At 40.8% G+C, this 27,901-nt stretch overlaps 1 protein-coding gene and 1 long non-coding RNA gene across 6 annotated transcripts in view; one reads left to right on the forward strand and one right to left on the reverse strand.

Moving 5' to 3' along the window:
• GRAMD2B (GRAM domain containing 2B) overlaps positions 1–14,898 on the forward strand; it is a 110,927-nt gene extending 96,029 nt beyond the window's left edge. For all 5 annotated transcript variants that reach the window (XM_038552002.1, XM_038552005.1, XM_038552003.1 and 2 more), the window contains 8 exons: positions 1,287–1,358; positions 1,457–1,537; positions 4,343–4,454; positions 5,020–5,142; positions 5,910–5,997; positions 6,890–6,991; positions 10,657–10,750; positions 13,673–14,898. In XM_038552002.1, coding sequence (XP_038407930.1) covers positions 1,287–1,358; positions 1,457–1,537; positions 4,343–4,454; positions 5,020–5,142; positions 5,910–5,997; positions 6,890–6,991; positions 10,657–10,750; positions 13,673–13,714 — 714 coding nt within the window. In that variant the 3' untranslated portion in view covers positions 13,715–14,898. The remainder of the gene's footprint in view (positions 1–1,286; positions 1,359–1,456; positions 1,538–4,342; positions 4,455–5,019; positions 5,143–5,909; positions 5,998–6,889; positions 6,992–10,656; positions 10,751–13,672) is intronic.
• Positions 194–27,901, reverse strand: LOC119873877. Its single transcript, XR_005366622.1, has 3 exons — positions 27,391–27,901; positions 3,382–3,557; positions 194–261 (listed from the first exon to the last, which is right to left on the reverse strand). It is a non-coding gene; the product is annotated as an uncharacterized LOC119873877 (long non-coding RNA).

The following is a 27,901-nucleotide window of genomic DNA, read 5'->3' on the forward strand; positions in this document are numbered from 1 at the left end:
TCTCTCTCTGTCAATAAAAAAAATCCTAAAAAAAAAAAAAAAAAAGGAAAATCAAAAGTAAACTGAAGCCAAGAGTGGTTGAATAGTTTGCCCATTGTCACCCACTTCTAAGTATCAGAGTCAGACTTTGCAACTAGGTCTAATGGCAGCACCCACAATGTTAACTACTTTGGAATACGTACTTGCTAGGAAAGCATATCAAGTGATCAAGTGCTCTTGTTGATGAGTGAAAGGGATAATCACAAACTTCTGGAAAGGGATCTGAAAAGATCAAATAGATCAAATAGATCAGAAAGAGTGAGTTCTAATATTTTCTTCATATACTGTTCATGGTAAAATTATTTTTCCTTGGGATCCCTGGGTGGCGCAGTGGTTTAGCGCCTGCCTTTGGCCCGGGGCGCGATCCTGGAGACCCGGGATCGAATCCCATATCGGGCTCCTGGTGCATGGAGCCTGCTTCTCCCTCTGCCTGTGTCTCTGCCTCTCTCTCTCTCTCTGTGTGACTATCATAAATAAATTTAAAAAAATTAAAAAAAAAAAAAATTATTTTTCCTTGTCATTTGTCTCCAAAGTACTTGCCGAGTCTGATTTCACTTCTTTCCCATCGCTTATGTATTTGCATTCACTAGAAAATCTCCATATTTGTACAAGGGACGGTCTGGAAGTAGCTTGAAACAGAACAAGCCTGTGAGAGCCTCTGGGAAATGTTTAGTGGAAATCTAGGTCAGAACAGAGAAAGAGGACCCTTGGGAATTGTTAAATACCTTGAAAGAAAGAGGGTGGTGGTGGTAGGGAATAAGCTTTAAAGAGGTTCTAGCAAATATCACTAGCCTTTTTTTTTTTTTTTTTTTTTTTTTTTTTTAGTGTCTAGGTCCTTTCCTGCCTGTGCTTGTTTGTTTGGAGCATCAGTGTTAGCATATTGAAGCCTTCATGTTGCTCTCTGTTGCTTTATTACTTAAATGGGGTCTGAGGGTTTTGTTGCTGTTGTGGGGGAATAGGTTTGGTTTATTCCAGAAATGAAATTTAAAAATGTGTGAGTGAATGAGACTGTAGACCAGAAGATAGTCTCCATCATTTGAAAAGGAAAAGAAAAAAATACACATATATAAGATTATATTATATATGCTTAATATATCTATATATAATCTATAATAACTATTGTTTATATTCTACATATACTATTTATATATAAGATATATATTTAAATGTATAAATATATTTATAAATTTTGCACTCTCACTTCTTTTCAGGTAGTATCTGTTAATAATTACTGTTTTGTTTTTCAGTACATATTTGTCTCCTTACTCTCCAGAGATTCTACTTACAAGCTACTAAAATCTGTGTGTGGACACTTAGAAGTGAGTACAACCTCCCTCGGCTCCTTTGCTGTCTCCTCTCTGTATTTCCTGTGGTTTTGTAGTTGATTTGGGTTTTCATTTTGTTTCAATAATTTCAGAATATGAGCGTCGGGAACAGTCCCAACCCATCTTCTCTGGAAAACAGTTTCCGGGCCGACCGCCCTTCCTCTCTGCCTCTGGTGAGCTGCCTATGTAACTATCTAAATGCAACAGAAATGAAATGTGTCCCACAATCATACTTATCTTATACCATGACTGGGGGAGAGACAGAGTAGGACCTTAATATCTGAGGTAAAATGAAGACCCAGGGCATTTCTGTGCTGAAGAATAGGGTGGGAAACGGGGGGAGAGAGGAGGCCATAAACTGTTTTCAAGTAGTTGAAAAGAAAAAATAAATAAATAAAATAAATAAAGTAATTGAAAAGCTGTCCTGCAAAAGGAACGTGATAGTGCTGTCTGGTCAAGTGAGTGGTCAGTGGAGGTGTTCGTAAAACTTTGCTGTCTTTCCTTGTCAGTGTTATTTTAGAGGAATTCACCAGTCTCTTAAGGTAGCGGCATGATTCATCCCCACGAATTGCTGTGTTCCAGGCACTGTGCTAGTGTATGCTACAAGGACACTAAGAAAAATCAAAACTAGTTCTTGGCTTCTAAGACTTTATAGCTTAGTAGAAAACATGAGGAATATCCAGAAATAATTGTAAAAGAACTTTATAGTGACTAAGTGAAAGAGATTTTTTTTTTCTTTAGACTTTGTTGACTGTATAGTAAATCTCCAGTGGAAAGTAGTTCCCCCTATTTGTACAAGATTTATACCTATGATGGTATAATGTCATCCGGAAACTCCTAGCCATATTTATTCAGGTGATTATTCCAAATTGATTACTGTTAAATATTGGGATACCCTGGGTACAGTAGTAAGAGCCCATGCTTTAAACATCTGCAGATCTGTTTTGAGAGCTGTTAAAAAATACAGGAATTGAAAACATATAAAAGTTTTACAGGAATGTTCACAGCAGGCACACCTAGGTGGCTTAGTTGGTTTAAGTGTCTGCCTTCAGCTCAGGTTATGATCTCCGGGTCCTGATCGAGCCCCATATCAGGCTCCCTGCTCAGTGGGGAGTCTGCTTCACCCTCTGTTTCTTTTTTTTTTTTTTTTTAATTTTTATTTATTTATGATAGTCACAGAAAGAGAGAGAGAGAGAGAGAGAGAGGCAGAGACACAGGCAGAGGGAGAAGCAGGCTCCATGCACCGGGAGCCCGACATGGGATTCGATCTTGGGTCTCCAGGATCGCGCCCTGGGCCAAAGGCAGGCGCCAAACCGCTGCGCCACCCAGGGATCCCCACCCTCTGTTTCTGTATACTTTCTGTCTCTTAGGTGAATGGGTAAAATCTTACAAAAAAAAAAAAAAATGTTCACAACTGCACTGTTCATAATAGCCAAAAAAAAAAAAAAAAAAAAGTAGAAACAATCCTAATGTCCATCATTTGCAGAATGGGTAAATAAAATGTGATATGTCCATAAAATAGAATATTATTTGACCATATAAAGGAAGGAATACTGACACATGCAACATGGACAAACCTTGGAAACATAATGCTAAGCAAAAGAAGCTAGACACAAAAGGCCACATATGGTACAATTCCATTTATATGAAAAGTCTGAGATAAATCAATAGAGACAGAAAATTAGTGGTTGCCAAGGGATGGGGGAGGGAGAAATTAGGAGTAACTGCTAACAGGTAAAGGGTTTCACTTTGAAGGTAGTGGAAATGTTCTGAAATAAGACAGTGGTGATGGCTGCATGAAAATTGTGATTATTTTAAAAACCACTAAATTGCATGCTTTAAATGATGACTTACATTACATGACTTTTATCTCAATTAAAAAAATACCTTGGGGAACAAAAAAGTAATGGGAAGTCATACAAAATAAAAGACAACACATAGGATTTAGAATCCAACAAACTGAGTTTCAAATCTGGGTTCCACCCAGCTGAGTTATGGTATCAGACAAGCTCTTTACCTGCTGTGACTCAGTTTCTTCATCCAGCAAAATACCAACCCCATGATGTGGCCATGAAGATTAAGTGCAGTTGTCAAGGAGCTTCTGCAAACTGCCTGATACATGATAGGTCTTCAGTCAATAATTATGATATTGAGGAGACTTGAATTCTTCAACTTTCTATCCCCTATAAATTCCTGCATGAAATTGAAATGAGTTGTTGAAATGATCAAAAGATAGCTAGTTTAAGCCAAAGGGTGGTCATTTCCTTACACGAGGAGTCTCTTCATTTGGCAGCTAACTTAACTGAAAATCTCAGCCTACTTGGAACTTCCCCAGAGACACTTTAATGACACCAGTAGTCCCATCAGTTCTTAAGCATTTGGGGGAAACAAGTAGGATATAAAGTGAAAGAGCCCTGCTTTTTCCCTACTGCTCACCCCTCTACCCTCTGTCTCTAATTCAAAAGTGATAGTACAGACTCTTAATTTGGTTGGGGTTTGGGGAAGCTAAAACTTTCCTTTCAGTGTCTCATTTGTTAAACCCATTTTTCCTTTCACTTCCAACACCTTTTTTAAAACTCGGATTTAAAGAATACCTTTGCATGTAGAAAATACCTGTGCATCTGTTTGTTCTCATATAGGTTTCTGTGTCAATCACTTTTTCTCATTACAAAGTGCTAATGAGATTTCTCCAGTTCTACCGTGGAAGGTTTGCAATCATCAGCAGTTCAACTTTTTTTCTAGTTATTTGTTGTTTCCAACAAGTTGGCCACTGTTGACAGAATTCTAACCGCCCAGAAAAATCCGTTTCGGTCACCAGATACCCTGATCTGTTGAGGAAATCCCAGTGGTATGGAGTAATCTTCCCTTCTTTTTCAGTATTTTATAGGTCAGGCCCAAGTGAAAGGGCTGGCAGTTACAGAGTCCTGTCTGTTCAATGAGGGGAATTTAACTCTGTACACTTCATTGTTTCCTTTCAGGATTTCAACGATGAATTCTCAGATCTGGATGGAGTGGTTCGACAAAGGCGGCAAGAGATGGAAGGATACAGCAGTTCTGGCTCTCAGACTCCTGAATCTGAGAACTCCCGAGGTCTGAGACATTTCTTTGTCAACTAAAATAGAATGTTCCACAAAACATCCTCATCTCACCCCTGTCAAACAAAAACAAAACCCAACAAAACCACCTTGTCAACTCATTAAGAAGGGACTAATTATCAATTAATAATTGAGAAGGGACTCTGGAGAAAGGATAGCTTGAAAGTTTAGGTAAAAGGAATTGTTTACATGGTAAATATCCATTTCTCTTTACACACATTCAATATGTGTCTCTTAAATAGACACAATATTAGGGTGGTTGAAAGAGAAAAAAACACAAAATGTTTTTTCTTTTTACCTCTTCCTTCAATCATATTATTCACTGTTATAGCTGAATGGCCCCCATGAGTCAGAGGGCTAAGAACAGACTGTCTTTATATCATTATGTTACTTGCCTAAGCTTTGAATTTCAATACCTATCCAGGGAACCAACTTGTGAGAAGATGTATTTATAGTCTCAGCCTTTATGCATGTTGTGAGATTGATTTGCTTTGTGGTTGATCCTGTGTTTCTAAATGCATTGGGAAGAAACTTAGCCAGCCCCATTTTTGGCTTGATAGATTTCCATGTGACGGAATCCCAGACAGTTCTGAATGTCTCCAAGGGAGAAACAAAACCAGCTCGGGCAGATGCCCATGTGAATAGAGTGCCTGAAGGAAAAGCCAAGAGTCTCCCTGTACATGGTAAGGAACAGAAGGTCTTGGATAGGGGACAGTGGCAGACATCTGCTTGTAACTTTTAAAGGGCCTATTTCAGGGGAACCTGGGCAGCTCAGTTGGTTGAGCATCCTACTCTTGGTTTTGGCTCATGTCACGATTTCAGGGTCCTGGGATCATTCCCCATGTCAAGGTCCATGCTCGGTGTAGAGTCTACTTGGGAGTCTCTCTCTCCCTCTTTCTCTGCTCATGAGTGCTCTCTCTCACTCTCTAAAGAAATTAAATCTCAAAAAAAATAAATAAAAGCTCCTCATATTTCACTTTATGACTGCCTTTCATATCCCTCCCCTCCTTTCCTACTGTAGGTCTTTTTTCTTTGCATATTAATTCATGTATTCATTCAACAAACAGTATCCAATTCTCTGCTTTATTATCAGGGATATAAAGGTGAATAGCCTTCCTGGAAGTCCATTATTTTGAAAACTTTGAGATTGTTATTCAAAAATTGATGATAAAACTCAAATTACTGAATTGTTTATTTACTAATTCTAATAACTGTTTACCAATTATACTGGTATGAGAGTTTTGTACACGATTCACTCAAGTGCAATGCTTGACACAGATGATGCTCTCCGTAAATATGTAACATGTTGGAAGGAATTACAAGTACTGGTTAACGTGGAAGGCTTTAGTGAATGTTTTCTCTTGCAAGTACCTCTTCCCCATAGGGACTTTACTGGATAAGGGAGGTGTGTGGTAGTTTTAAACCTGTTCCTCTTTTCCTCCCCCAACAGGTCAGTCAGAAACCATTGGAGTCTTACACAAAGTCAAGTCTCAGACACGTACAACTCTGCACCATATTCTTATATTTTACGCAATTGTGTAAGTAGATGTATTTACTATGAGTGACTTAAAATGGTTCAGTTCTCTAAAAGAAAAATCTCACGCTTCCAAGAATCATTGTAAATCTCAGTTATCTCTAATGTGACCAAAATCTTCCCTTTGACAGTTTTTGTCTCCTAGTCCAACATTTTTTTCCCTTATACTTAGGTCACATCCCCTTACTTAAATAAATAGAAGGGAGGAAGACCACAGTGTACCAATTCCAGCAAAGGACTAACTTCTGAGTGGATACTATTAATAAGAAAACTGTTCTGTGAATGCTGAAGCATCTTTGGCCTTTTACTGTTTATTTTCTCATCTATCCCGTGTCCTCTGGACAGAGGCCAAAACAACTTTAAAATATCTTCATCCCCTCTACTGAAAACTCAGGCAAAGACTTTAAAAAAATTCCCCCTCAGATTCCATTCCTGAACCAGTTGTTTTTCTGAAAATAGGCTGACCCAGTTCTAGGCTGTTCCTTACAACCCAGGAGGATGTGCCCAGTTTGGTTTCCAGATAAAGAAGGGAATTTGTGAGTCACCAGAAAACAAGACTGGGCACTCACTGGCTAGGCCCTCCTAGTACAGGACATAGCACCACTGGGAAAAGGAGCAGAGGCTGGCAATCCCCTGTGGGCATGGCCTTGAGAGACCCTAGAAGGATGGCCATTGTTTGTAAGTTGAGGAACCTGGGCCAGATTTTAAATCCTGTTCTAGCTCTCAAGTTTTGTGACAAGCATCAGCCCATTGAGAAAAGACCTTTCTCTAGTCTCTTTGGCAAGTTAATTTTGGGGAATATGTTGCCTTCGGTGTACAACACTGGCTCTCAGTTGGTTGTTTTATGAATGTGAGTTCATCAACCTATTGAAAATCTCCCTTTCATCCCTTTCCAGGGTCTGCGCACTAATCATCTCCACCTTCTACATGAGATACAGAATTAATACTCTGGAAGAGAGGCTGGGGTCACTAACCTCCATTGTGGACACTCATCACGAGTAAGACGATTCCCTGCAGTGCCATCTGCTTGCTACTGAGACTAGTATAATGTTTGGTGCTTACCATCCTTCTTAGCAAACATAAATTGAGGTTACATTCTGTATGAGACGTTTGGTTAAGGGTCTTTGTTGGAAGTAGTGGGGCAGGTGGGAGAGTCCTAGAAATGAATGCCCTGACTGAACAGTTCTTGAGTTGCTAAAGTGTTGCTAGTTTATCAAGAAACAAGCATACATTATCGTTTCTATTATCCTAAGACTCAGTTGTGACCTTGGCCCATTTATTAAAATATACCAGTTTATCTTAGTAAAATGGCAGTGGGTGAAGACATGAATAGCAAAGAAGCAATTCAAGTAACTCAGCTTATTTAGCGTGTATTAACTCTTTATATTCATATATTTATGAAACTCTTTTTTTTTAATTTATGAAACTCTTGACCACTTTGAAGATCTCTGTAACTAGTAATAGCTGAATGCATCTGTGAAGGTTTTTCCATCACAGTCATGTTTAACATTCCTGACATAATTAAACCTATTCACACACAAAGCTCTTTTCTTTAAATCCATATACATGAGGATTTTGATGAATTACCTAAAAAGTAAAATAAATTAATCCATGTTAGAAAGCATACTTTTAACCCAAGTTCTTTTTCTTTAAACTTTTGGGTTGTGGATTTTTTTTTCATTTATTTATTTAAATAATCTCTTCACCCATTGTGGGCCTCAAACTCATGACCCAGAGATCAAGAGTTGAATGGTCTTCTGACTGAGCCAGCCATGTGCCTAACCAAGTTTTAAAAGTAGAGATACTCATTTACAGAGTTTGTACCACATGCTAGAGACTCCATTAGAATAGATATATACATGCACAAATGCAATTTTCTCTCATTTTATGTTCACCATAACCCTTTAAGATAACTTTTATTCCCATTTTATAGATGAGGAAACTGAGACCTAGAGAAATAATTTAAGGTCTTACAGTTTGTAATAAAATCAGGACACAGATGCAAGTCTGTATGACTACAAGGATAGGCTTTCTAGTCTATCAATGGCTTGGTTGTGATGTACAGCTTAGCAACTGCATCAGGCTAGAGTGTGCTTCAGAATCATCTGGATGGCTTATGAAAACAGACTGCAGGGCTCATCCCCAGAGTTTCTGATGTACTCGATCTGAGGGCCTGAGAATTTGCATTTCTGTCAAATTACCAGATGATGTTGATGGTGCCAGCCTGGGTCTAAACTTGGAGAACGATTATACTATGCCATTCTGTGGCCTCTTTATGCTCAAATAACTACCTTAAAGTCTTGTTCTGTGGCTTACATGTCTATTGGCATTTAGGGTTTTTTTGAACCATATATATATACCTTTGAGCCATTTATACAAAAGCATAAAGAATGGCCTGGAATAGATTTATACTCTGCCCTTATTTCCTCTCTCCCATCTTGTTCAAAATGTTAACATACTTAGTCTACACTAATCTAACATTCCCTCCTAGTTCACTATCATGTACAAGGTTGATTTTTTTTTAAATATACCTCATAATTTTTTAGGAAATGAACCTCCTATTATCATTTTGTTAACTTGGAGATAAAGCGGAAACTCTGCTAACAAGCACAAAAGGAATATTCATTCTACTATTTAAATAATCAACCCAGGAACAAGTACCAGAAATCAAGATTATTTATGACTGATGGGAAGATGTTCATAAGGAACTTTCATAGGACCTAAGCTTCTTTTCCTATCTTTCTTCCTCCAAAGTGATCCAGCCAAAACTGCCCAGTAGGTAGACCCACACTTGTAACTGGATTGGTTAGTTGTCACAGTTCATTCCTTTTACCTGCTTTGTTGGTACATCTGTAGCCTATACACTGTCAGAATTTCATGTTGATCCTTCAGTTCTGTGGGTCTCAGTTCCCTCCTCTAAATACTCAAAGATTCCAATTCAGTTTCCTGTTTGGAATCTAAGATTTTGATAGTATGGCTCAGGGATAAAGAAAGAACCATTTGTGTTTAGTAGTAGTAAACAGAAAAACATCTGATTGCTTTTTTAATGTTTAGTCGATCATCAGTCATTTACCAAGTACCTGTGTAAAATAATCAGACCCATTATTGCCATATAAAAACCAAATGGCTGGGGTGCCTGGGTAGCTCAGTCGGTTAAGCATCCCACTCTTGTCTTCGGCTCAGGTCATGATCTCAGGGTGGTGAGATTGAGCCCCAGGTTGGACTCCTCCCTCAGCAGGGAGTCAGCATGAGATTCCCTCTGCCCTTCCCCCTGCTCGTATGCTCTCTCTCTCTCTCAAATAAAATCTTTAAAAAAAAAATAAAATGTCATTTATTTATTTATTCATGAGAGGCACAGGCAGAGGGAGAAGCAGGCTTCCTGCAAGGAGCCTGATGTGGAACTTGATCCCGGGATCACATTCTGAGCAGAAGGCAGATGCTCAACTGCTGAACCACCCAGGTGTCCCAATAAATGACATTTTAAAATAAATAAAAACCTAGTGCTGGGATGCCTGGGTGGCTCAGCAGTTGAGCATCTGCTTTCAGCTCAGGTCATAATCCCAAAATTCCAGGATCGAGTCACACATACAAGGAGCCTGCTTCTCCCTCTGCCTGTGTCTCTGCCTTTTCTTTGTGTCTCTCATGAATAAATAAATAAAATCCTTAAAAGGAAAAAAAAAAACCTAATAGCTAAAAATAAATTACAACCAAGAAATACGGAAAGGGGACACAGACCACAGTTCTTAACCTTAACATGAAAATCTGATAAACAGCTTTAGACCACTCCTCCAGGAAAATGTACCGACAGCTCTGAGTTTCCTAGTTTTAGCTGGCGTAGGACCCCAGTGGGCCCTGGGGGAAGAGCCCATGCCAGAAATAGTTCAAATGGTAAACACTGAATACATCTGTTAGCTTATAAGAACAGTTACATGGGCATAGCAAGTCTCAAAAAAAAGAACTACAAAAGTCTCACACTTCAGGAACAATTTCATTAAAGACCTTCCTACACATTCTTGGGACGCCTGGGGTGCTCAGTGGTTGAGGGTCTGCCTTCATCCCAGGACGTAATCCTGGGGTCCTGGGATCGAGTCCTACGTCAGGCTCCCTGCGGGGAGCCTGCTTCTCCCTCTGTCTGTGTCTCTGCCTCTCTCTCTCTCTCTGTGTCTCTCATGAGTAAATAAATAAAATCTTTAAAAAAATTTAAAAGACCTTCCTACACATTCTGAAAAGTTCCTATGTGTAAATGGCCCCTCCTCCCATAAAAAAGTCTGTGGCTGAAAAGAGCACCAATTGTTGTAGATTTCTGCTGTGGTGAAGATAGGGCGGGTGTCAGAGGTTACCAAGAGGTCTAAGAAGCCATGTGCTGGAGCAGAATTGCCTGATTTTTATGGGGAAGCCAAGGCACAACACCAACATTTCAACAAAAATAGCTTCAGAGGCTTCCCGCCGAGCTTTCGCGATACATGCATTCTGGAGGGGTGGGGGGGGATTCCTGCAGAGCCTTTCTGGTACTAGCAAGTTAAATGCGCGTGCTCTCTCTCTCTCTCTCTCTCTCTCTCTCTACTACCCTAACAGAGTGTTCTGTTCAAATAAATGTAAAGCATGTTCATTCCACTTCTTTTGTCACCCCTGCCCACAATAAATTTTCTCTTTGTTCCTACAGACAGACAGCACCATCCGGCCTGGGGTCACAAGTACAATTAAATGTGGAAGTCCTCTGCCAGGAGCTCACGGCTAACATAATCAAATTAGAAAAGGTGACTCATTTATTTCCTGTGTTGAGGCAGGAGCCAGAGTGCCTGTGGATTGCCATAGAGCAGGGGTTACACACACAAACACTTTTGGGGTGTAAGGGAGCAGCCTCAGTGACCAAACCCAGCCAGGGGATTTCATGGTACATGTGAAAGAGGTTTGTTTGGTTTTTTTCCCCCCACACCAAGAAATGGGCTTCAATCTCATTCTCCTTGTGGATGGGTCTTTAGCTTTTCCTCCTTAATTAGAAATATTTCTTTCTCCTACAAGGGCCCCATGGCAAGTGACTCAGTGGAGGGACACGGCAGGGAGTGTCCTGACCACAGAGTGAGCCTGGCTCCATCCAGGCCGATTGTTACCATACATGAAATACTGTATTCAGTCTCAGTTATAAGCCCTGCCAGATCGATGTCCCTCTTCTGTCGACATCCCTCTTCTGTCCAACAGAGAAAGAGTCAAAGTTTCAAAGTAACTCACTCTTGAGGAGACACGCAAAGTTGGCAGATCTGGCTCTGACTCCAAAGTTAGGTTTGCTGCTCCTCACCATCTGTCTCCTGAGGCCCTGCCAGTGAAGCCAGTGATGGACCTTTGCCCTCTAAGAGTATCTTCCAGTAGGGCAATTTTAGAGCAGATCTGTCCTTAAGCCTGCGTCATTCTTTGAAGTCAGTAGGAGGGTGAGCAAGAAGGTGGGCTCAGTAGAAACAGCCCAGAGTTAAATCAAATTAACATTTCTTAACTTCTCCTTTCAGTAGTCTATCTCCTGCATCTGGCAGTTTGGTTCAGCCCTAAACCCTAAGGAAAGGTTTAAAGTGAAGGGTTCAGTTCAAACCGCTACCACAAATGCCCAGTATTTGGTGGCTTTCCCTAAGTGCAGTTATGCTTACTTGGTAAGACACGTGAACTACAAATGAGTCCAATTATGTTGGTTTTGCTAGACTAACTGGTATTTAGAATTCAACTACTCGAGTATTGAGAGCAAAGGAATCTCCAGAGTTCAGTTCTAAACCCAAGCATGACATCTAATTCCTATTGAATCTGTGGACGAACTTGGAAACATTTTTTTTTCTCTTTTTAATCCAAAATCATCCCAGAGAAGGTCTGATGTAGCCACCAGAAGTGTTTTCTTTTCTAAAATGTTAGTTGCTGAGAATTGAGGATAATTTTTTTTTCTTTTAATGAAATGCTTACACGTTTGGCTTCCATGCTAGACTAGAGAAGGGCGTGGTGTTCATTTAATGGGTTGTTCACGCTGGCAAACGGTATTCTTTGGACCAGAAGCACACAGAATCCATCCTACCACTCCCTTGTGCATTTCTTCCCACTCTTGCGCCAGGCCTAGCCTAGGGTACCACATGCTGTAAGGAGGGCCAGAAAACAGGAGAACCTGTCCACAGCAGGCCGACAGCTGGCCACATCTGGTACATCCTGGCTGAGTGTCCGATGGAGGCCAGCTCCTCGACGAGGAGGCTCTGCTGTACCAACAGAAACCTCAGCCCCTGAGCAGAAGCAGTCAAAAGTCGAGTTGGGCCCAAATGCCTGTGTTGAAGTTCTGAAAAGCTATATGTTGCACTCTGCTTCTATACATGTTTGATAACATCCTTAATGACTTACTTCTTTGTGGTCTGGTCATTTTCTGTGATTACACTGTAGCCACCAAAGAAAAATACTCCCTAACATCTGGGGGCCAGGTGGCCTAGTCTATTCCCTTACCTCTGGTTTCCTTACATCTCAGTATTTTGGGAATATCTGTGAGCCTGATCACATAGTCCCATATCTCTCTCTCCCTACCTGGCCCCACCTGGCCCTTACTCATTGGCATACACATATTAGATCCTTTCCTCTTTGCCAACCCTCTGTGCCTGAGGGAAATCATAGGCTTTTTCTACAAAGTCTGGAGCCCCTGGGTGGCTCAGTCTGTTGAGCATCAAACCCTTGGTTTCAAGCTCAGGTAGTGATCTCAGAGTTGTGAGTTCAAACCCTGCATTGGGCTCCATACTCAGCAGGGAGTCTACTTGAGATTCTCTCTCCCTCTCCCTCTGCCCCTCCCCCAACTCATGCTCACACCGTCAAAAAAAAAAATACATATATATATAATCTTTCTTTTGTTCCATGGAGTTCCTCACTCATCACAGTATTGCTCATTGAAAATTCCTTGCTCAGAATTCTTTACATTCGTTTACTCAACAAACATCTACTGAGCACATTTTTTTTTCTTTTTCTTTTTTTTTTTTTTTTACTGAGCACATTTTTATTGTCCAACACGGTATCATAGTTTTCAGATCCAAAGATACGTCATGGACCCTGTGCATGTGAAATTCAGTCGTCTGGGAAATGTGTAATATCTAGTAGGAGTGTTAAACATTGATGATTTGAATCAGACACCACATGACACACAGGCTCTGTAAGGATCAGTTTCCCATTATCTCTGCATTTAGGTCACACTTGGTGTTGCCAGGGCTTTTGTTCTTTTTCTTCCATCTGATTTCTCTTGGTCTCTCCTGACATTATCATCTTGGTGCTACTCTGTCTTTTTTAGCCCCCCCCCCCTTTTTTTTTTTTTCATTTTAAAGTGGATTATCAGCAGAGTTTGATTCCACTAAGAAGCATTTGCCTGATTTAAAACCTGGGGGGTAGCTTTTATTCAAAGAAGAGATGAATCTCGGGCAACCTGAGTGGCTCAGTGGTAGAGCCTTTGCCTTGGGCTCAGGTCATGATCCCAGGCTCCTGGGATTGAGTCCCACATTGGACTCCCTGCAGGGAGCCTGCTTCTCCCTCTGCCTATGTCTCTGCCTCTCTCTGTGTGTCTCTCATGAATAAATAAAATCTTAAAAAAAAAAAATGTCAAACATTATCTAGGTCATGGCAAACAGGTCCTTGATATACTCCATTCTATTTAATAACAGGAACTTCTCTCTCATTCTTTCAAGATACAAAACAACCTACAGAAGCTGCTTGAGAATGGTGACTGACAGACTGGATGGTTCAGACCAACATGATACCTCGTGCTTCCCTTTGAAGAGAAGGTGCTCCCCTGGACATTGTTGTGGCGCGCTCCCTGCTGGCCAGAGGAGCAATGGGCATCCCCAGCCACGTCTGCACTTGGAGGTCTCCAGCTCAGGAAAGGGGGGAAGGGGGAGGAATTCTGGTTCCTGTGCAATAAACATTGACCCTGACTCTGAGGAGGTTTTCAGTGCTGCTGCCTGAAGAAAACAGACCCATCTCTGGAAGTCTCAGGAAGGGTCTGGTGGACACTCTCTCGGATGATTGTGGTTTCCACAGTCATCATGACTGTGTCAGCAAACACACTCCACTCCATGCATTTTTAGTCCTTTCCATGCTACTTTTCTCTCCTTTACACCCACCCCCGAACCAATCTTCGAACTAAGGGATAGATCTCATGCCAAAAACTGGATACTGTCCTTTCGAGAATTAGCCATGACTCTCCAAAACAGACTTGCCTCTGCAACACCAGCAGCATTTTTTTTTCTTTCCTGCCCCTTCTGCTGTTCTCTTGTGCTTTAAATCACCCTATGTATCTTCTCAAATGAGTACGGGCAAGAATATCACAGAGCAGATTAAAAATACCCTGTTTATGTTTTGTTGTGTTCCTATAACTAATACTAAATTGGACTGATCATCACACCCACCCCAGATCCAGAATCTGTGACACATGCAACTTAAGTATTAAATTAAACTTACTCTGAAACCAAAACTAATCTTTCTTTAAACCAAAAAGTACAATATGATTTGATACTGGATGAAAAACTGACTTTTTAAGTTTACAGGACTCTTAGTTTTGAGAAACAGGATGCCCATATGGAATGCTGAAACGCCTCTTAGCATGACAAATGCCTGCTTCTCTCTCTTGTTGACTAAAGAAGTAACTGGTGGTCTGCTAACTTGTATTTAACATATCGGTTGGCTGGTTTTTATTAATTATTTAGATACCTTAAATCTGTAATATAAATGATACTGTTTCTATTGGCAATGCATTTTATAATCATTTCTATGAAATGTACTTTGTTTAATCAGATAAGCTAATAAATGAATTGGTTACATCATTTATATTTGTTAGCCTGCTGGACATGAACTGTGCCTGGTGCACCCCCTGGCTTTTAATAAATACTCATTGGTTAAAATGCCCTTCTAATAACACTGTGTTTTGTCCATTTGTAAGCCCTTTTAACTAAGACAACATGCCTTTTTAACTGTTTCTCATCTCCTCCCCACTACTTCCAACTCACTCACCTATGCATCTTTCCTCCCAAATATTCATTTCAAAACTCAAAAATTACTTAAATTCTGGGGTTGTATTGATACAGGGAAAATAAAATGAATTCTGGGGGCACCTGGGTGGCTCAATGGTTAAGCATCTGCCTGTAATCCCAGGGTCTTGGAATCGAGTCCTGCATCGGGCTCCCCTCCACCCCCCGGGAGCCTGCTTCTCCCTCTGCCTGTGTCTCTGCTTCTCTCTCTCTCTCTCTCTCTCTCTGTCTCTCACGAATAAATAAAAATAAAATATTTTTTAAAAAATGAAGTCTGAAATCAAAGGCTTTATTCCTGGGTCCACATTTTATGAGCTGTATGACCTGAGGATTTTTGGCTATTTTTCTCCCATTTTATTTATGTGACAAGAAGTACCCATAGAAATGTTGGGAGGATCAAATGTGTCTCTAGAGCACATACTGTGTCATGCAAGTAGTATGTTCTCATAACAAGGACCATATTCGTTACTTTTAGAAATGTCTTCATGTCTGGCATACCAGTATCATAAAAGTTCCACGCGGGTATAGTCAAAACCCATTAGGGAATCCAGAATGGGTAAGCCACCTATACAGTGAAATTTTCCAGTATATGAAAAGCTTTAAAAGGTGCAAATTTCTCAGTGAAGGAAACAAAACTAAAAGACAACATTCAGAATAGAAGCTTTTGCAAGTTACACATCCAATAAAGTATCTAAAATATAAAAAGTACTTATGTACCCAAAAAACAAATGGTCAGAAGACATGAACAGACCTTTCTCCAAAGAACACATCCAGATGGCCAACAGACACATGAAAAGATGCTCAGCATCACTCATCAGGGAAATGCAAATCAAAACTACAATGAGTTATCGCCTCATACCTGTCAGAATGGCTAAAATCAAAAACACTGGAAACAAGTGTTGGTGAGGATGTGGAGAAGAAAACCCCTCCTGCACTGTTGGTGGAAAAGTAAACCGGGATGGCAGGTTGAGCATCTGCCTTCACCTTAGGTCGTGATCCCCAGGTCCTGGGATTGAGTCCCATATCCAGGTCCCTGCAAGGAGGCTGCTTCTCCCTCTGCCTAGGTCTCTGCCTCTCTCTTTGTCACTCATGAATAAATAAATAAATAAAGGGATCCCTGGGTGGCGCAGCGGTTTGGCGCCTGCCTTTGGCCCAGGGCGCGATCCTGGAGACCCGGGATAAAATCCCACGTCAGGCTCCCTGGTGCATGGAGCCTGCTTCTCCCTCTGCCTGTGTCTCTGCCTCTCTCTCTCTCTCTCTCTCTCTCTCTCTCTCTCTCTGTGACTATCATAAATAAATTTAAAAAAATTAAAATAAATAAAATCTTTTTTTAAAAAATGATGCAGCTACTATGGAAAACAGTATGGAGATTCCTCAAAAAGCTAAAAACACAACTAATGATTCAGGAATCACGTTACTGGGTATTTACCCCCAAAATACAAAAACACTAATTCAAAGGGATACATGCATCCCTATTGTAACCGCATTATTTACAATAGCCAAATTATGGCAGCAACCTAAGTGTTCATTGACAGATGAATGATGAAGTGATAGATATCACACAATGATGTAACAATGGAATATTATTCAGCCATAAAGAATGAAATCTTGCCATTTGCGATGACATGGATGGAGCTAGAGAGTAATTCGTGATGTGAAATAAGTGAGAGAAGGACAAATACCATGTGATATCACTCATATGTGGAATTTAAGAAATAAAGGAGCGAAGAGAAAAAAAAGCAAATCAAGCAAAAGACTCAACGATAGAGAACAAACTTGGGGTACCAGAGGGTAGGGAGGATAGGTGACATAGGTGATGAAGGTTAAAGAGGACACTTTAAAATAAATAAAAAGTTTGATATTTCATGAATTAGTAGTAATCTGCTAAGACTTTATCCCGAAGAAGTAAGCAGAGATCAAGTCTAATATACATATATGCAAGAATATCCTTTGAAGAATTATGACAAATAGTAGAGATTCTAAATATTCAGTAACAGAACAATTAAATGATATAACTAGAACCTGTGTTGTCAAAGGATGGTATAAAAACACCATTAAAAAAAAGGAGGCACAGGGATCCCTGGGTAGCTCAGTGGTTTAGCGCCTGCCTTCGGCCCATCAGCCCAGGACATGATCCTGGAGTCTCGGGATCGAGTGCCGCATCAGGCTCCTCCCGGGGAGCCTGCTTCTCCCTCTGCCCGTGTCTCTGCCTCTCTCTGTCTCTCCTGAATGAATAAATAAAATCTTTTAAAAATATAAATAAAATTTTTAAAGGGAGGCACAAAACTATATATAATATCCCAATTATATGAAAAAATTCCTCCATATGTGTGTATATACACATATACATATGGAAACAAACACTCATTGACCTTTTCTATATTCTCTAAATTTGGTACAATGAGCAGTTACTACCTATTTTTAATTAGAGAAGTTAATTAAAAATATTAAGTGGCTCTCAGGGAATCACATCCTACAATTTGTGTCCACTCTTGCCCAGTAACACTGCCACTAGTTCTGTGCCAGTAGTGACTTTTTAAATAGCTTTTCCAACATCCACTACAGTTTTTCCCAAAGAGAGAGAAAGCACATTATCATTTCTAAATGTAGTGACTATTTTTGCTCTGGGTAAGATTCACTTGTTTTATTTTTTGTTAGTAGCTCCTAAGTCTAAATCTGGTACAAACGGATCTGAATGATGCTGCCCAGGCCATACACCTGCATATTAACTCCAAAGAAGCATGAGGAAGCAAGCATCTGGGATTTTCACCCTCTACCACCTAGATAAAAAAGTAGAGAATTCTAAAGTAAGAAGGGGTTTCAGATGTTGAGTGGTTAAAATAACAGCAAATGTCCACCATACATACCCTTTAAAAATTTAGTATTGAGGAATCTGGGTGGCTCAGTGGTTGAGCATCTGCTTTTGGCTCAGGGCGTGATCCTGGGATCCTGGGATCGAGTCCCGCATCAGGCTCCCCACAGGGAACCTGCTTTTCCCTCTGCCTGTGTCTCTGCCTCTCTGTCTTTCATGAATAAATGAATAAAATCTTAAAATAATAAAACCTTAGCATTATCTTTCTAGAATCAGACAGAAAAAACTTAAAAAGAGATTAACTGGTTATAAGTCTATTTCTGTGCATCTTAATATTTCATCTAGAATGAAATATATACTATTTGGATGAATGGAAATCATCAGTCTCACATAAACTAGAAATGCTATTATTATTGACCTCTCAAGCTTTGTGAATATTTAAGATACCTTCCTATAGACTCTGCAATACTCCAAGGCATTTCCCAGGTATTCATTTATGGAATTCTTTGAAACTATCCCAGACAAACTCCTCTTTAAGATTTTAAAGTAATCTCTACACTCAAGGTAGGGCTCAGACTTATGACCCTGAGATCAAGAGTCTCATGCTCCTCTAAGCCAGCCAGACACATTTTATTTTTTGTCTTCCATGACTCATCCTAATTCATAAATTCTTGGGGTCAAATTGAAAAATTTCCAACTTAAATGTGAATTTTCTCTTATGTGCTTTTGTTTTATGTATCGTCATAGTGAAATTCAGGTGATGCTCTCTTTGTTTATCTGTTTCTTTCTGGTGATCTAAAGTCATGGACACTAACATGTTGTAGAAACTCCAGGTGGTTTTACTCTCAAACGTTTTTTTACGATTTTATTTTTAAGTGAAAATACACCCAATGTGGGGCCTGAACTCACAACTCTAAGATCAACAGTCACATGCTCCACTGACTGAGCCAGACATGCACCCCTCAAGCATTTTTTTAAGGCTTTTATTCATTTATTCATGAGAGACACAGAAAGAGAGAGAGGCAAAGACATAGGCAGAGGGAGAAGCAGGCTCCACACAGGGAGCCCAAAGTGGAACTCGACCCCGGGACCCCAGGATCACGCCCTGGGCTGAAGGCAGGTGCTAAACCGTGAGCCATCCAGGGAGCCCCTCAAGCATTTTTTTTAAGTTAAAATTCCACACACTGGTAATAGTTATGCTGTCATTTGGGATCCATACCTAATCTTCTCACAAAGGAACCCAGTGGTATATTCCTTTTATGTGCTTGTTTTATTTTTTTTATTTTTAAAAAGATTTTATTTATTTATTCATAGACACAGAGAGAGAGGCAGAGACACAGGCAGAGGGAGAGGGAGAGGGAGAAGCAGGATCCATGCAGGGAGCCCAATGTGGGACTCGATCCGGGTCTCCAGGATCACACCCTAGGCTGCAGGCGGCGCCAAACCGCAGCGCCACCAGGGCTGCCCTATGTGCTTGTTTTATTTATTTATTTTTTAAAAATGTTTATTTATTTATGATGTCACACAGAGAGAGAGAGAGGCAGAGACACAGGCAGAGGGAGAAGCAGGCTCCATGCACCGGGAGCCCGATGTGGGATTTGATCCCGGGTCTCCAGGATCGCGCCCTGGGCCAAAGGCAGGCACCAAACCACTGCGCCACCCAGGGATCCCCTATGTGCTTGTTTTAAACCTACCCCTACTAATAATGATAATATTACCAGTTCTTGACTAAACAAAAAAATTAGAGACATTAAATGAAGCATCATTGACCACTGAGTTCTTACCATTCTTTGTTTTTTCCAAATGCTAAGCCTTACCAAAGCAATCTATAGATGCAATGCAATCCTCATCAAAATTCCAATGCCATTTTTCACAGAAATAGAACAACCCTAATATTTGCACGGAATCACAAAACAAACTAAATAGCCAAACAAAGCATCCTGAGAAAGAACAAAGATGGAAGCATCATGCTCCTTGATTTCAAACTATATTATGAAACTATAGTAATCAATACAGTATGGTATGGGAATAAAAACAGACATATAGATGAATGGAAAAGAAAAAAAAAGAGCCCAGAAATAAACCCATGCATATATGGTCAATTAATCTATGACAAAGGAGCCAAAAATCTATCATCAAAAAAGCACAGTGTTTTCAATAAATGGTATTAGAAAGGCTGGACAGCCACATGCAAAAGAATGGAAATGGACCTCCAGCTTGCACTGTACATGACTGACTGAAGATTTGAATGTAGGACCTGAAGTCATAAAATTTCTAGAAGAAAACATAGTAGTATGCTCCTTGACATTGGTCTTAGTGATGATTTTTAAGATCTGACATCAAAAACAAATACCATAAAAGATAAACAATTGATACCCCATCAAACTAAAAAGCTTCTATACAGCAAAGGAAACCATCAACAAAATGGAAAGGCAACATACTGAATAAGGGAAAATATTTGCAGATCATGTATCTGAGAAGGGATTAATATTCAAAATAAAGAATTGAACAGATATTTTTCCAAAGACATATAGATGACCAACAGGTGAAAAGATTCTCAGTTTCACTAATCATTAGGTAAATGCAAATCAATATTACAATGAGATATCCCCTTCACCTGTTAGAATGGCTACTATCAAAAGGACAAGAAATTGCAAATACTGGCTAGGACATGGAGAAGAGGGAACCCTTCTGCACTGGTGGTGACAGTGTAGACTGGTGCAATCACTATAGAAAAAAATATGAAGGTTCCTCAAAAAATTAAAAAGAGCTACTACAGGATCCAGTAACTCCACTTCTGTATATTTATCCAATAATATGCAAAAACACTAACTCAAAAAAATATATATATGCACTCCCATATTAATGGGACATTGCAGCATTATTCACAATAGCCAAGATATGTAAACAACCGAAGTGTACACTGATGGATGAATAGATAAAGAAAATGCAGTGTACATATACAATGAAATATTACTATAGGATATTAAATATCTATTATTCCATTAAATATGTGTATTATTCCATAAAAGATGAATTCTTGGGAGTTCCAATCCAAGAAGGCAGTGGAGGAACACCCTGAACTCATCTCCACCATGGAGGTATAAATCTATACCTATTTATAGATCAGTTTCTCCTGAAGAGCTAAGTGCTGACTGAACAGCTTCCACACATCAAAAGACAGAAAAACCATATAAAGAATGGGAAGAGGGATCCCTGGGTGGCGCAGCGGTTTGGCGCCTGCCTTTGGCCCAGGGCGCGATCCTGGAGACCCGGGATCGAATCCCACATCGGGCTCCCGGTGCATGGAGCCTGCTTCTGCTTCTTCCTCTGTCTCTGTCTCTGTCTCTGTCTCTCTCTCTCTCTCTCTCTGTGACTATCATAAATTAAAAAAAAAAAATTAAAAAAAAAAAAAAGAATGGGAAGAGGGATGAGGACACAGTTACAAGGGCAACCCACCCCTGATGATCCAAACTGCAGTGGGGAGGGATAGTGCTGAGGGACCTGAGCAGATTCACCTGCCTTGGAGGATGGAGAAAAAAGCCACATATTATAAGAGCAACTATAAAAGATCCAGCACTAGGGTACTAGGGTGCCTGTGTGACTCAGTGGTTGAGCGTCTGCCTTCAGCTCAAGTTGTGATCTCAGGGTCCTGGGATGGAGTCCTGCATTGGGCTACCCACAGGAGCCTGATTCTCCCTCTGCCTATATCTCTGCCTCTCTCTGTGTGTCTCTCATGAATAAATAAATAAAATCTTAAAAAAAAAAAAATCCGGCTCTAGAGCCCTACCAAACGGCAGGGGAGGGTCTAGACCTCTCTGTGGGCCAAAGGGACTGGTGAGCACAACAGTTTATGTTCTCTCTCTATCCTGATAACATGAACAGGAGTGGAGGATGGGCACCCTCATCAGCCTGCAGCCTCACTGAGCCCTTGGCTCCTAATGCACACCAGCCCCAGCGTGGTATCAGACAGGACACCTCTGGTCAGTGTGCACTACATCTCCAACATTTTCACCAAGGTGACACAGGTGCAAAGCACCCAGAAGACTCCAGCCCCACACTACTTTGGCTCCAGACCACTCCCAGGAGGCCTGGGGCACCCTAGAATACCCTGGCTTTTACCCAGCTCAACTTCAGCTGGCCTCCCAGGATGCCGTAAGCACAGAGCCTGGATCTAACTCAGCCCACACCCACTCAGCTTCAGGGGACTTCCAGGGTGCCCTCTAAGCAGAGAGCCCCAGGACCTCCCAGTTTGTACCCGCTTTAGCTTAAGCTGTCCCGCATAGGTGCCCTCTGCACGGAGAGCCCTTGGACTGCCCCAGCCCATGAGCACTTCAGCTCTAGCCATCCCACCAGGACTCCCAGTCCAGACCAGTCTCCACAGGGGATGACCATACATAGGGTCATTCCCTCAAGTGTAGGAGAAGTAGTTGTTCAACCTAATTCATAGAAACAAGGAAATTCAAACAAAATGAGGACAAAGAGGAATGTGCTCCAAATGAAACAAAACAAAACCTCAAAATGAAAAAAAAAAAAAAAAAAAACTAAATGAAACACAGATAACCAATCTACCTGATAAAGAGTTCAAGGTAATGGTTTATAAAGATCCTCCCCAGACTAGAGAAAGAGTGGGTGAACTCAAGTGGAAACTGAAACAAAGTACAGCAAAGAACCAGTCAGAATTGAAGAATACAAGTGAAAGGAAAAGTACACTAGAGTGTAACCAACAGTAGATTAGAAGATACAGAACAGATCAGCAAATGGAAGACAGGGTAATGGAAAGGACCCAAGATGAAGAGCAAAAGGAAAAAAGATTTTTTTTTTTTTTTTTAATGAGGAAAGGTGATGGGATATCTTGGATAACATCCATATCTTGAATATCGTGGAAAAAAATATCTGCATTATAGCGATCCCACAAGGAAGAGAGAAAGAAAAGTGGGGAAGAAAGCTTCTTGAAAAAACAATCGCTAAAAACTTCCCTAACCAAGGGAAGTATGCAAACATCCAAGTTCAGGAAGCACAAGAAGTTCCAAACAAGTTGAACTCAAGGGCATCCACACCACAATGTAGAATAATTAAATGTCAAAGAGGGGCTCCTGGGCGACTGGGTCAATTAAGTGTCTGACTTCTGATTTCAGTTTAGGGACAAAAAGTCCAAGCACAGGGAATAAAGTCAATGGTATTATAAAGCCCTTGTGTGGTGACAGGTGGCAGCTACACTCGTGATAAGCGCAGCATAATTTGCTATGTCTGCTTTTAATCTCCCTGGTAGGTCTAATTCTACCTTCCAGGGAAATGCATTTCATCAAAGGGTATTTTCTTTCCCCCTCCAAGAACACTTTTTTCCAAGAACATTTTAAAAAGCAGCAAAGAGATGTTTGATGTCAAAACATTTAGTGAAAAAAATCTGAGTGCAAAATTACATGACAACATCTAGCTAAATATATTCAGCCATATGGACAAATCCTTGGAAGGTAATACAAAGTAATGAAAATGCTTGTTTTTGTTAAGGTGTTGAAATTGTCAATTAAAAAACAATTTTTTAAAATATTGCTAATATTTGATAATTAAGATAATTTTTTAAATATTAAGGCTTTTCTTAACTTGATAAAAACAGAGACCTAACTGTTGTCACCAATTCTTGTAGTTTCTCTTATTTGTTTCCAACCACTTTATAGTCTATCTTTACACACACACACACACACACACACACACAGTCTACTATATCAGTAATCCAAGTATGTGGTAATGAAAAATGGGAGGGGAAGATGGCCCTTGCTTGCCATAAACAAAACCACAATCTCAATGGGTCTTGGTGAACCACGGAGCCCATTCTTCTTCAATCTTTTAAAATTCCTCCAAAAGGGAGTGGCCAATGGCCTGCAAAGCAACATGCCTAAGTTTTATCGTGACTACTGTGACACATACCTCACCCATGACTCTCCATCTATGAGAAAGACACACAAAGAGAATGTGAAAAGACTACTATCGGAAACGGATGGAAGAGCAGGCTCAGAGCCTCATCAACAAAACCACTGCTGCATTTCAACAAGATACCTCCTACTCCATTCTCTGCTCCTCCACCTGCAGGGGTGATGATCCCATCTCCCCCAAATCTCCCGAGTCCTCCTCACCCTGTTATGATGCCAGAGCCCCATATGATGGGCCCTCCTTCTCCTCCTCCTCCTGGGATAATCCCAATGGGACCTGCTCCTGGAATGAGGCCACCTGTGGGAGGCCACATGCCAGTGATACCTGGGCCCCCAGTGATGAGACTTCCTGCCCATCCCATGATGGTGCCCACTTGGCCAGGAATGACTCGACCAGACAGATAGGGAGAGACAGGAACCTCTTTATATTCATTTTACATTTACTTATTCTACTTCACCAGGAGGGCATGGTGCTGTGACTCTGGGTGTTTTCTAACAGCATGACAAGGAATGCTTGCTCCCCCTTCCTATCAAAAAGAGAAAATAGTTTTTGCAGGGGAGTAGGGAACCAAAAAAAAAAAAAAAAAAAGAGAGGAAATTTTCATTTGTATTGTGAAATGTGAAAATAAAACTGTCAATTGTTTTAAAAAAAAGTTCCTCCAAAAAAATAAAATAAAAAATAAAAATTCCTCCAGAAAGTCATTTTCACTGTTCTTTCTGGAATTGATTATAAAAAGCCTTCTAGGGAAGCTGGTGGCTCAGCACTTGGCATCTGCCTTTGGCTCAGGGCCTGATCCCAGATTCCCAGGATTGAGTCCCGCATCGGGCTGCTTGCATGGGGCCTGCTTATCCTCCCTCTGCCTGGGTCTCTACCTCTCTTTCTGGGCCTCTCATGAATAAATAAACAAAATCTTTAAAAAAAAAAAGAAAAGGCTTCTGAGGGACACCTGGGTGGCTCAGCAGTCGTGAGTCAGCCTTCGGCTCAGGGCATGATCCCAGGATCTGGGATCAAGTCCCGCATTGGGCTCCTTGCAGGGAGCCTGCTTCTCCCTCTGCCTATGTCTCTGCCTCTCTCTGTGCGTCTCTCATGAATGAATAAATAAAACCTTTAAAAAATAAAAATAAAAATAAAAAGCCTTCTGAGACACAAAGTGACAGTATGTCATCCAGGGAAGCATCCCTCTGTCCTTCTGCCCCTGCACTGATCTGGTGACATGTTAGTATGCCTGCTTCTGTCTCCAGAAAGCTACAATTATGCATTTTCCCCATTCTGTTTCTAATTGTCCTTAAGCTACAGGTACATACATTCAACCATCTATTTATTTTCATTTCCCCTCCCCATATGATAATGGGATGATAGAAGACCATTAATCCCTGGACCTAAGTAAGCTATGTAGGCTTTTGCCCTCCCTCACTCTTGTGCCCTGGCCAGGCAGTGATCCCAATACTCCTTTGCAATTTTTCCATTTACAGATTATGAGTGTGGACTCTATTCCTTGTTGTCTGCACATACATGGGCCACAGGAGGAAGTAACAAAATTCTTTTCCAGGACCTAGAGCTGGAGAGACCCTTGCCCTCAGGGTGAGCTACCCTAGTCAGAGTGTAGTCCAAGGTAGTAGAAGCAGGAAATAAACAGGTTTGTTTGCTGCCACAAGGAATGTGGGTGCAGTTTTATCTAACTAGAATCACGGTCACAACACTCCAATTTATTTCTAATTTTTAATACCTTGATTGAGGTATAATTTACATACAGTAAACTATGCATGTTTGAAGTGTAGAATTTAAGTTTTTTTTAATTTTTATTTATTTATGATAGTCACAGAGAGAGAGAGAGAGAGAGAGAGGCAGAGACACAGGCAGAGGGAGAAGCAGGCTCCATGCACCGGGAGCCCGACGTGGGATTCGATCCCGGGTCTCCAGGATCGCGCCCTGGGCCAAAGGCAGGCGCTAAACCGCTGTGCCACCCAGGGATCCCAAGAATTTAAGTTTTGACATAAGTATATACTTGTAAAACCATCACAACAATAAAGATAATAGACATATCCATCACCCTTAAAAGTAATTCCTCTGCAATCCCTCTGTTGTGCCCTCTCTACAACACCCATCCCCAAGTACCCACAGATTGGTTTTCTGTCTCAATGTATGTTTGTATTTTCTAGAATTTTATAAGTGAACCATACTGTATGTACTCTTTTGTCTGTATTCTTTCATTCAGAATATTTTAACATTTATCAACTTTTTGCGTGTTTCAATAATCCATTTTTTAAAAAAGATTTTTGTTATTTATTCATGAGACACAGAGAGAGAGAGAGGGAGGCAGAGACACAGGCAGAGGGAGAAGCAGGCTCCATGCAGGGAGCCGGACGTGGGACTCGATCCCGGTACTTCAGGATCAGGTCCTGGGCTGAAGGCGGCTCTAAACCGCTGAGTCACCCGGGCTGCCCAATAATCCATTCTTTTATTGCTGAATAATATCGGTATTATGTATGCACCACCTATTGTTTATTTATCAGCCTGTGGATGGACTATTTGGGTTGTTTCTAGTTTTTGTTTATTACCAACAAAACTGCTATGAATATTCCTGTACCATCCTCTGTATAGACAAATACTTTATTTCTCTTGAGTAAGCACCTGGCAGTGGAATGGCTGGGTCATACAGAAGGTATATGCTTCATTTGTGAAGAAACTGCCAAACTTTTTCCAAAGCATTCTATTTGACATTCCCACCAGCAGCGTATGAAAGGGCCAATTCCTCTACATCCTCACCAACACTTGACATAATCCGTCTTTAAAACTGCAGACTTAGGGCAGCCCAGGTGGCTCAGCGGTTTAACGCCACCTTTAGCCCAGGGCCTGATCCTGGAGACCCCGGATCAAGTCCCACATCAGGCTCCCTGCATGGAGCCTGTTTCTCCCTCTGCCCCGTCTCAGCCTCTCTCTCTCTCTCTCTGTCTCTCATGAATAAATAAATAAAATACATTTAAAAATAAATAAAACTGCAGACTTTCTAATATCAGTGTACTGTGGCACTTCATTGCAGCTCTGATATGCATTCTCCTAATGACAACAGATGTTCATCTTTTCATGTGTTATTTGACACCATCTGTGCATCTTTCTTGGTGAAGAGTCTGTTCAAAACCTTTGTCTGTTTTTATAGAACCATTTTCTTATTGAGTTTTGAAGTATCATTACATATTTTGGATTCAAGTCCTTTATGGGATACATGATTTACAAATACTTTCTTCCAGACTGTGGTTTCTCTTTTTCTTCTCTTAATGTCTTTTAAAGAAAGATTCTCTTGGAGCACCTGGGTGGCTCAGTGGTTGAGTGTCTGCCTCTGGTTCAGGGTGTGATCTCAGGGTCCTGGGATCGAGTCTCACACTGGGCTTCCCAGAGGAAGCCTGCTTCTCCCTCTGCCTGTGTCTCTGCTTCTTTCTCTGTATCTCTCATGAATAAATAAAATCTTTAAAAAGAGAGTCAGATTCTCTTCCCACCAGGGCTCCACTCTGCGAACTCTAGCCCCCTGGGCTGACTCCCAGATCCATTTCGGCAGCTCATTTCTGCCTAGGTTCCCCTCCCTCCACCACAGCCTGAAAACTCTCTCCAGGCAGTCAGCCGGAGCAATTGTAGGACTCACCTGCATTCTCTCCCTTCTCTCAGGCATGACTGTTCTTCATTACCTGATTTCCAGAGTCTTAAAACCATTGTTCATAGGATTTGTCAGCATTATTTGGTTGTTTCAAGTGTTAAAATAAAAAACAAATTGAGACCAGCCCTGAAAATTCCGAGTCAACAAAACCAGTTTAGTCATGCAAGCAATGTTTAACTGAGCTTATTTTGCAAGACTGACTTCACCTGGGTCATTTCTTGGATATGCCTCTGAAAAATCATAAGCAAAACTTGAACTGTTTCCCAAGGTTGGGAAGAGGTGACCACTGACCAATTCCCCTCTCACTTATGAAAACTACTATTACAACCAACCACTGTGAAGAATAAAGCGCTCCAGGTTTCCAAACGGCCTTTTTGGTGGATGCACAATAAACTTTTTCTTATAAACACTTTAGTGATTCGTTGGTTTTACTTCGGCTATTGCTCAACTTTTGACACTGATGGGAAGTCAAATCTCATCTCCTCCACTTCTTTGCAAA

The sequence above is a fragment of the Canis lupus genome, chromosome 11, assembly GCF_011100685.1.
Source record: "Canis lupus familiaris isolate Mischka breed German Shepherd chromosome 11, alternate assembly UU_Cfam_GSD_1.0, whole genome shotgun sequence".
Taxonomy (NCBI): Eukaryota; Metazoa; Chordata; class Mammalia; order Carnivora; family Canidae; genus Canis; species Canis lupus.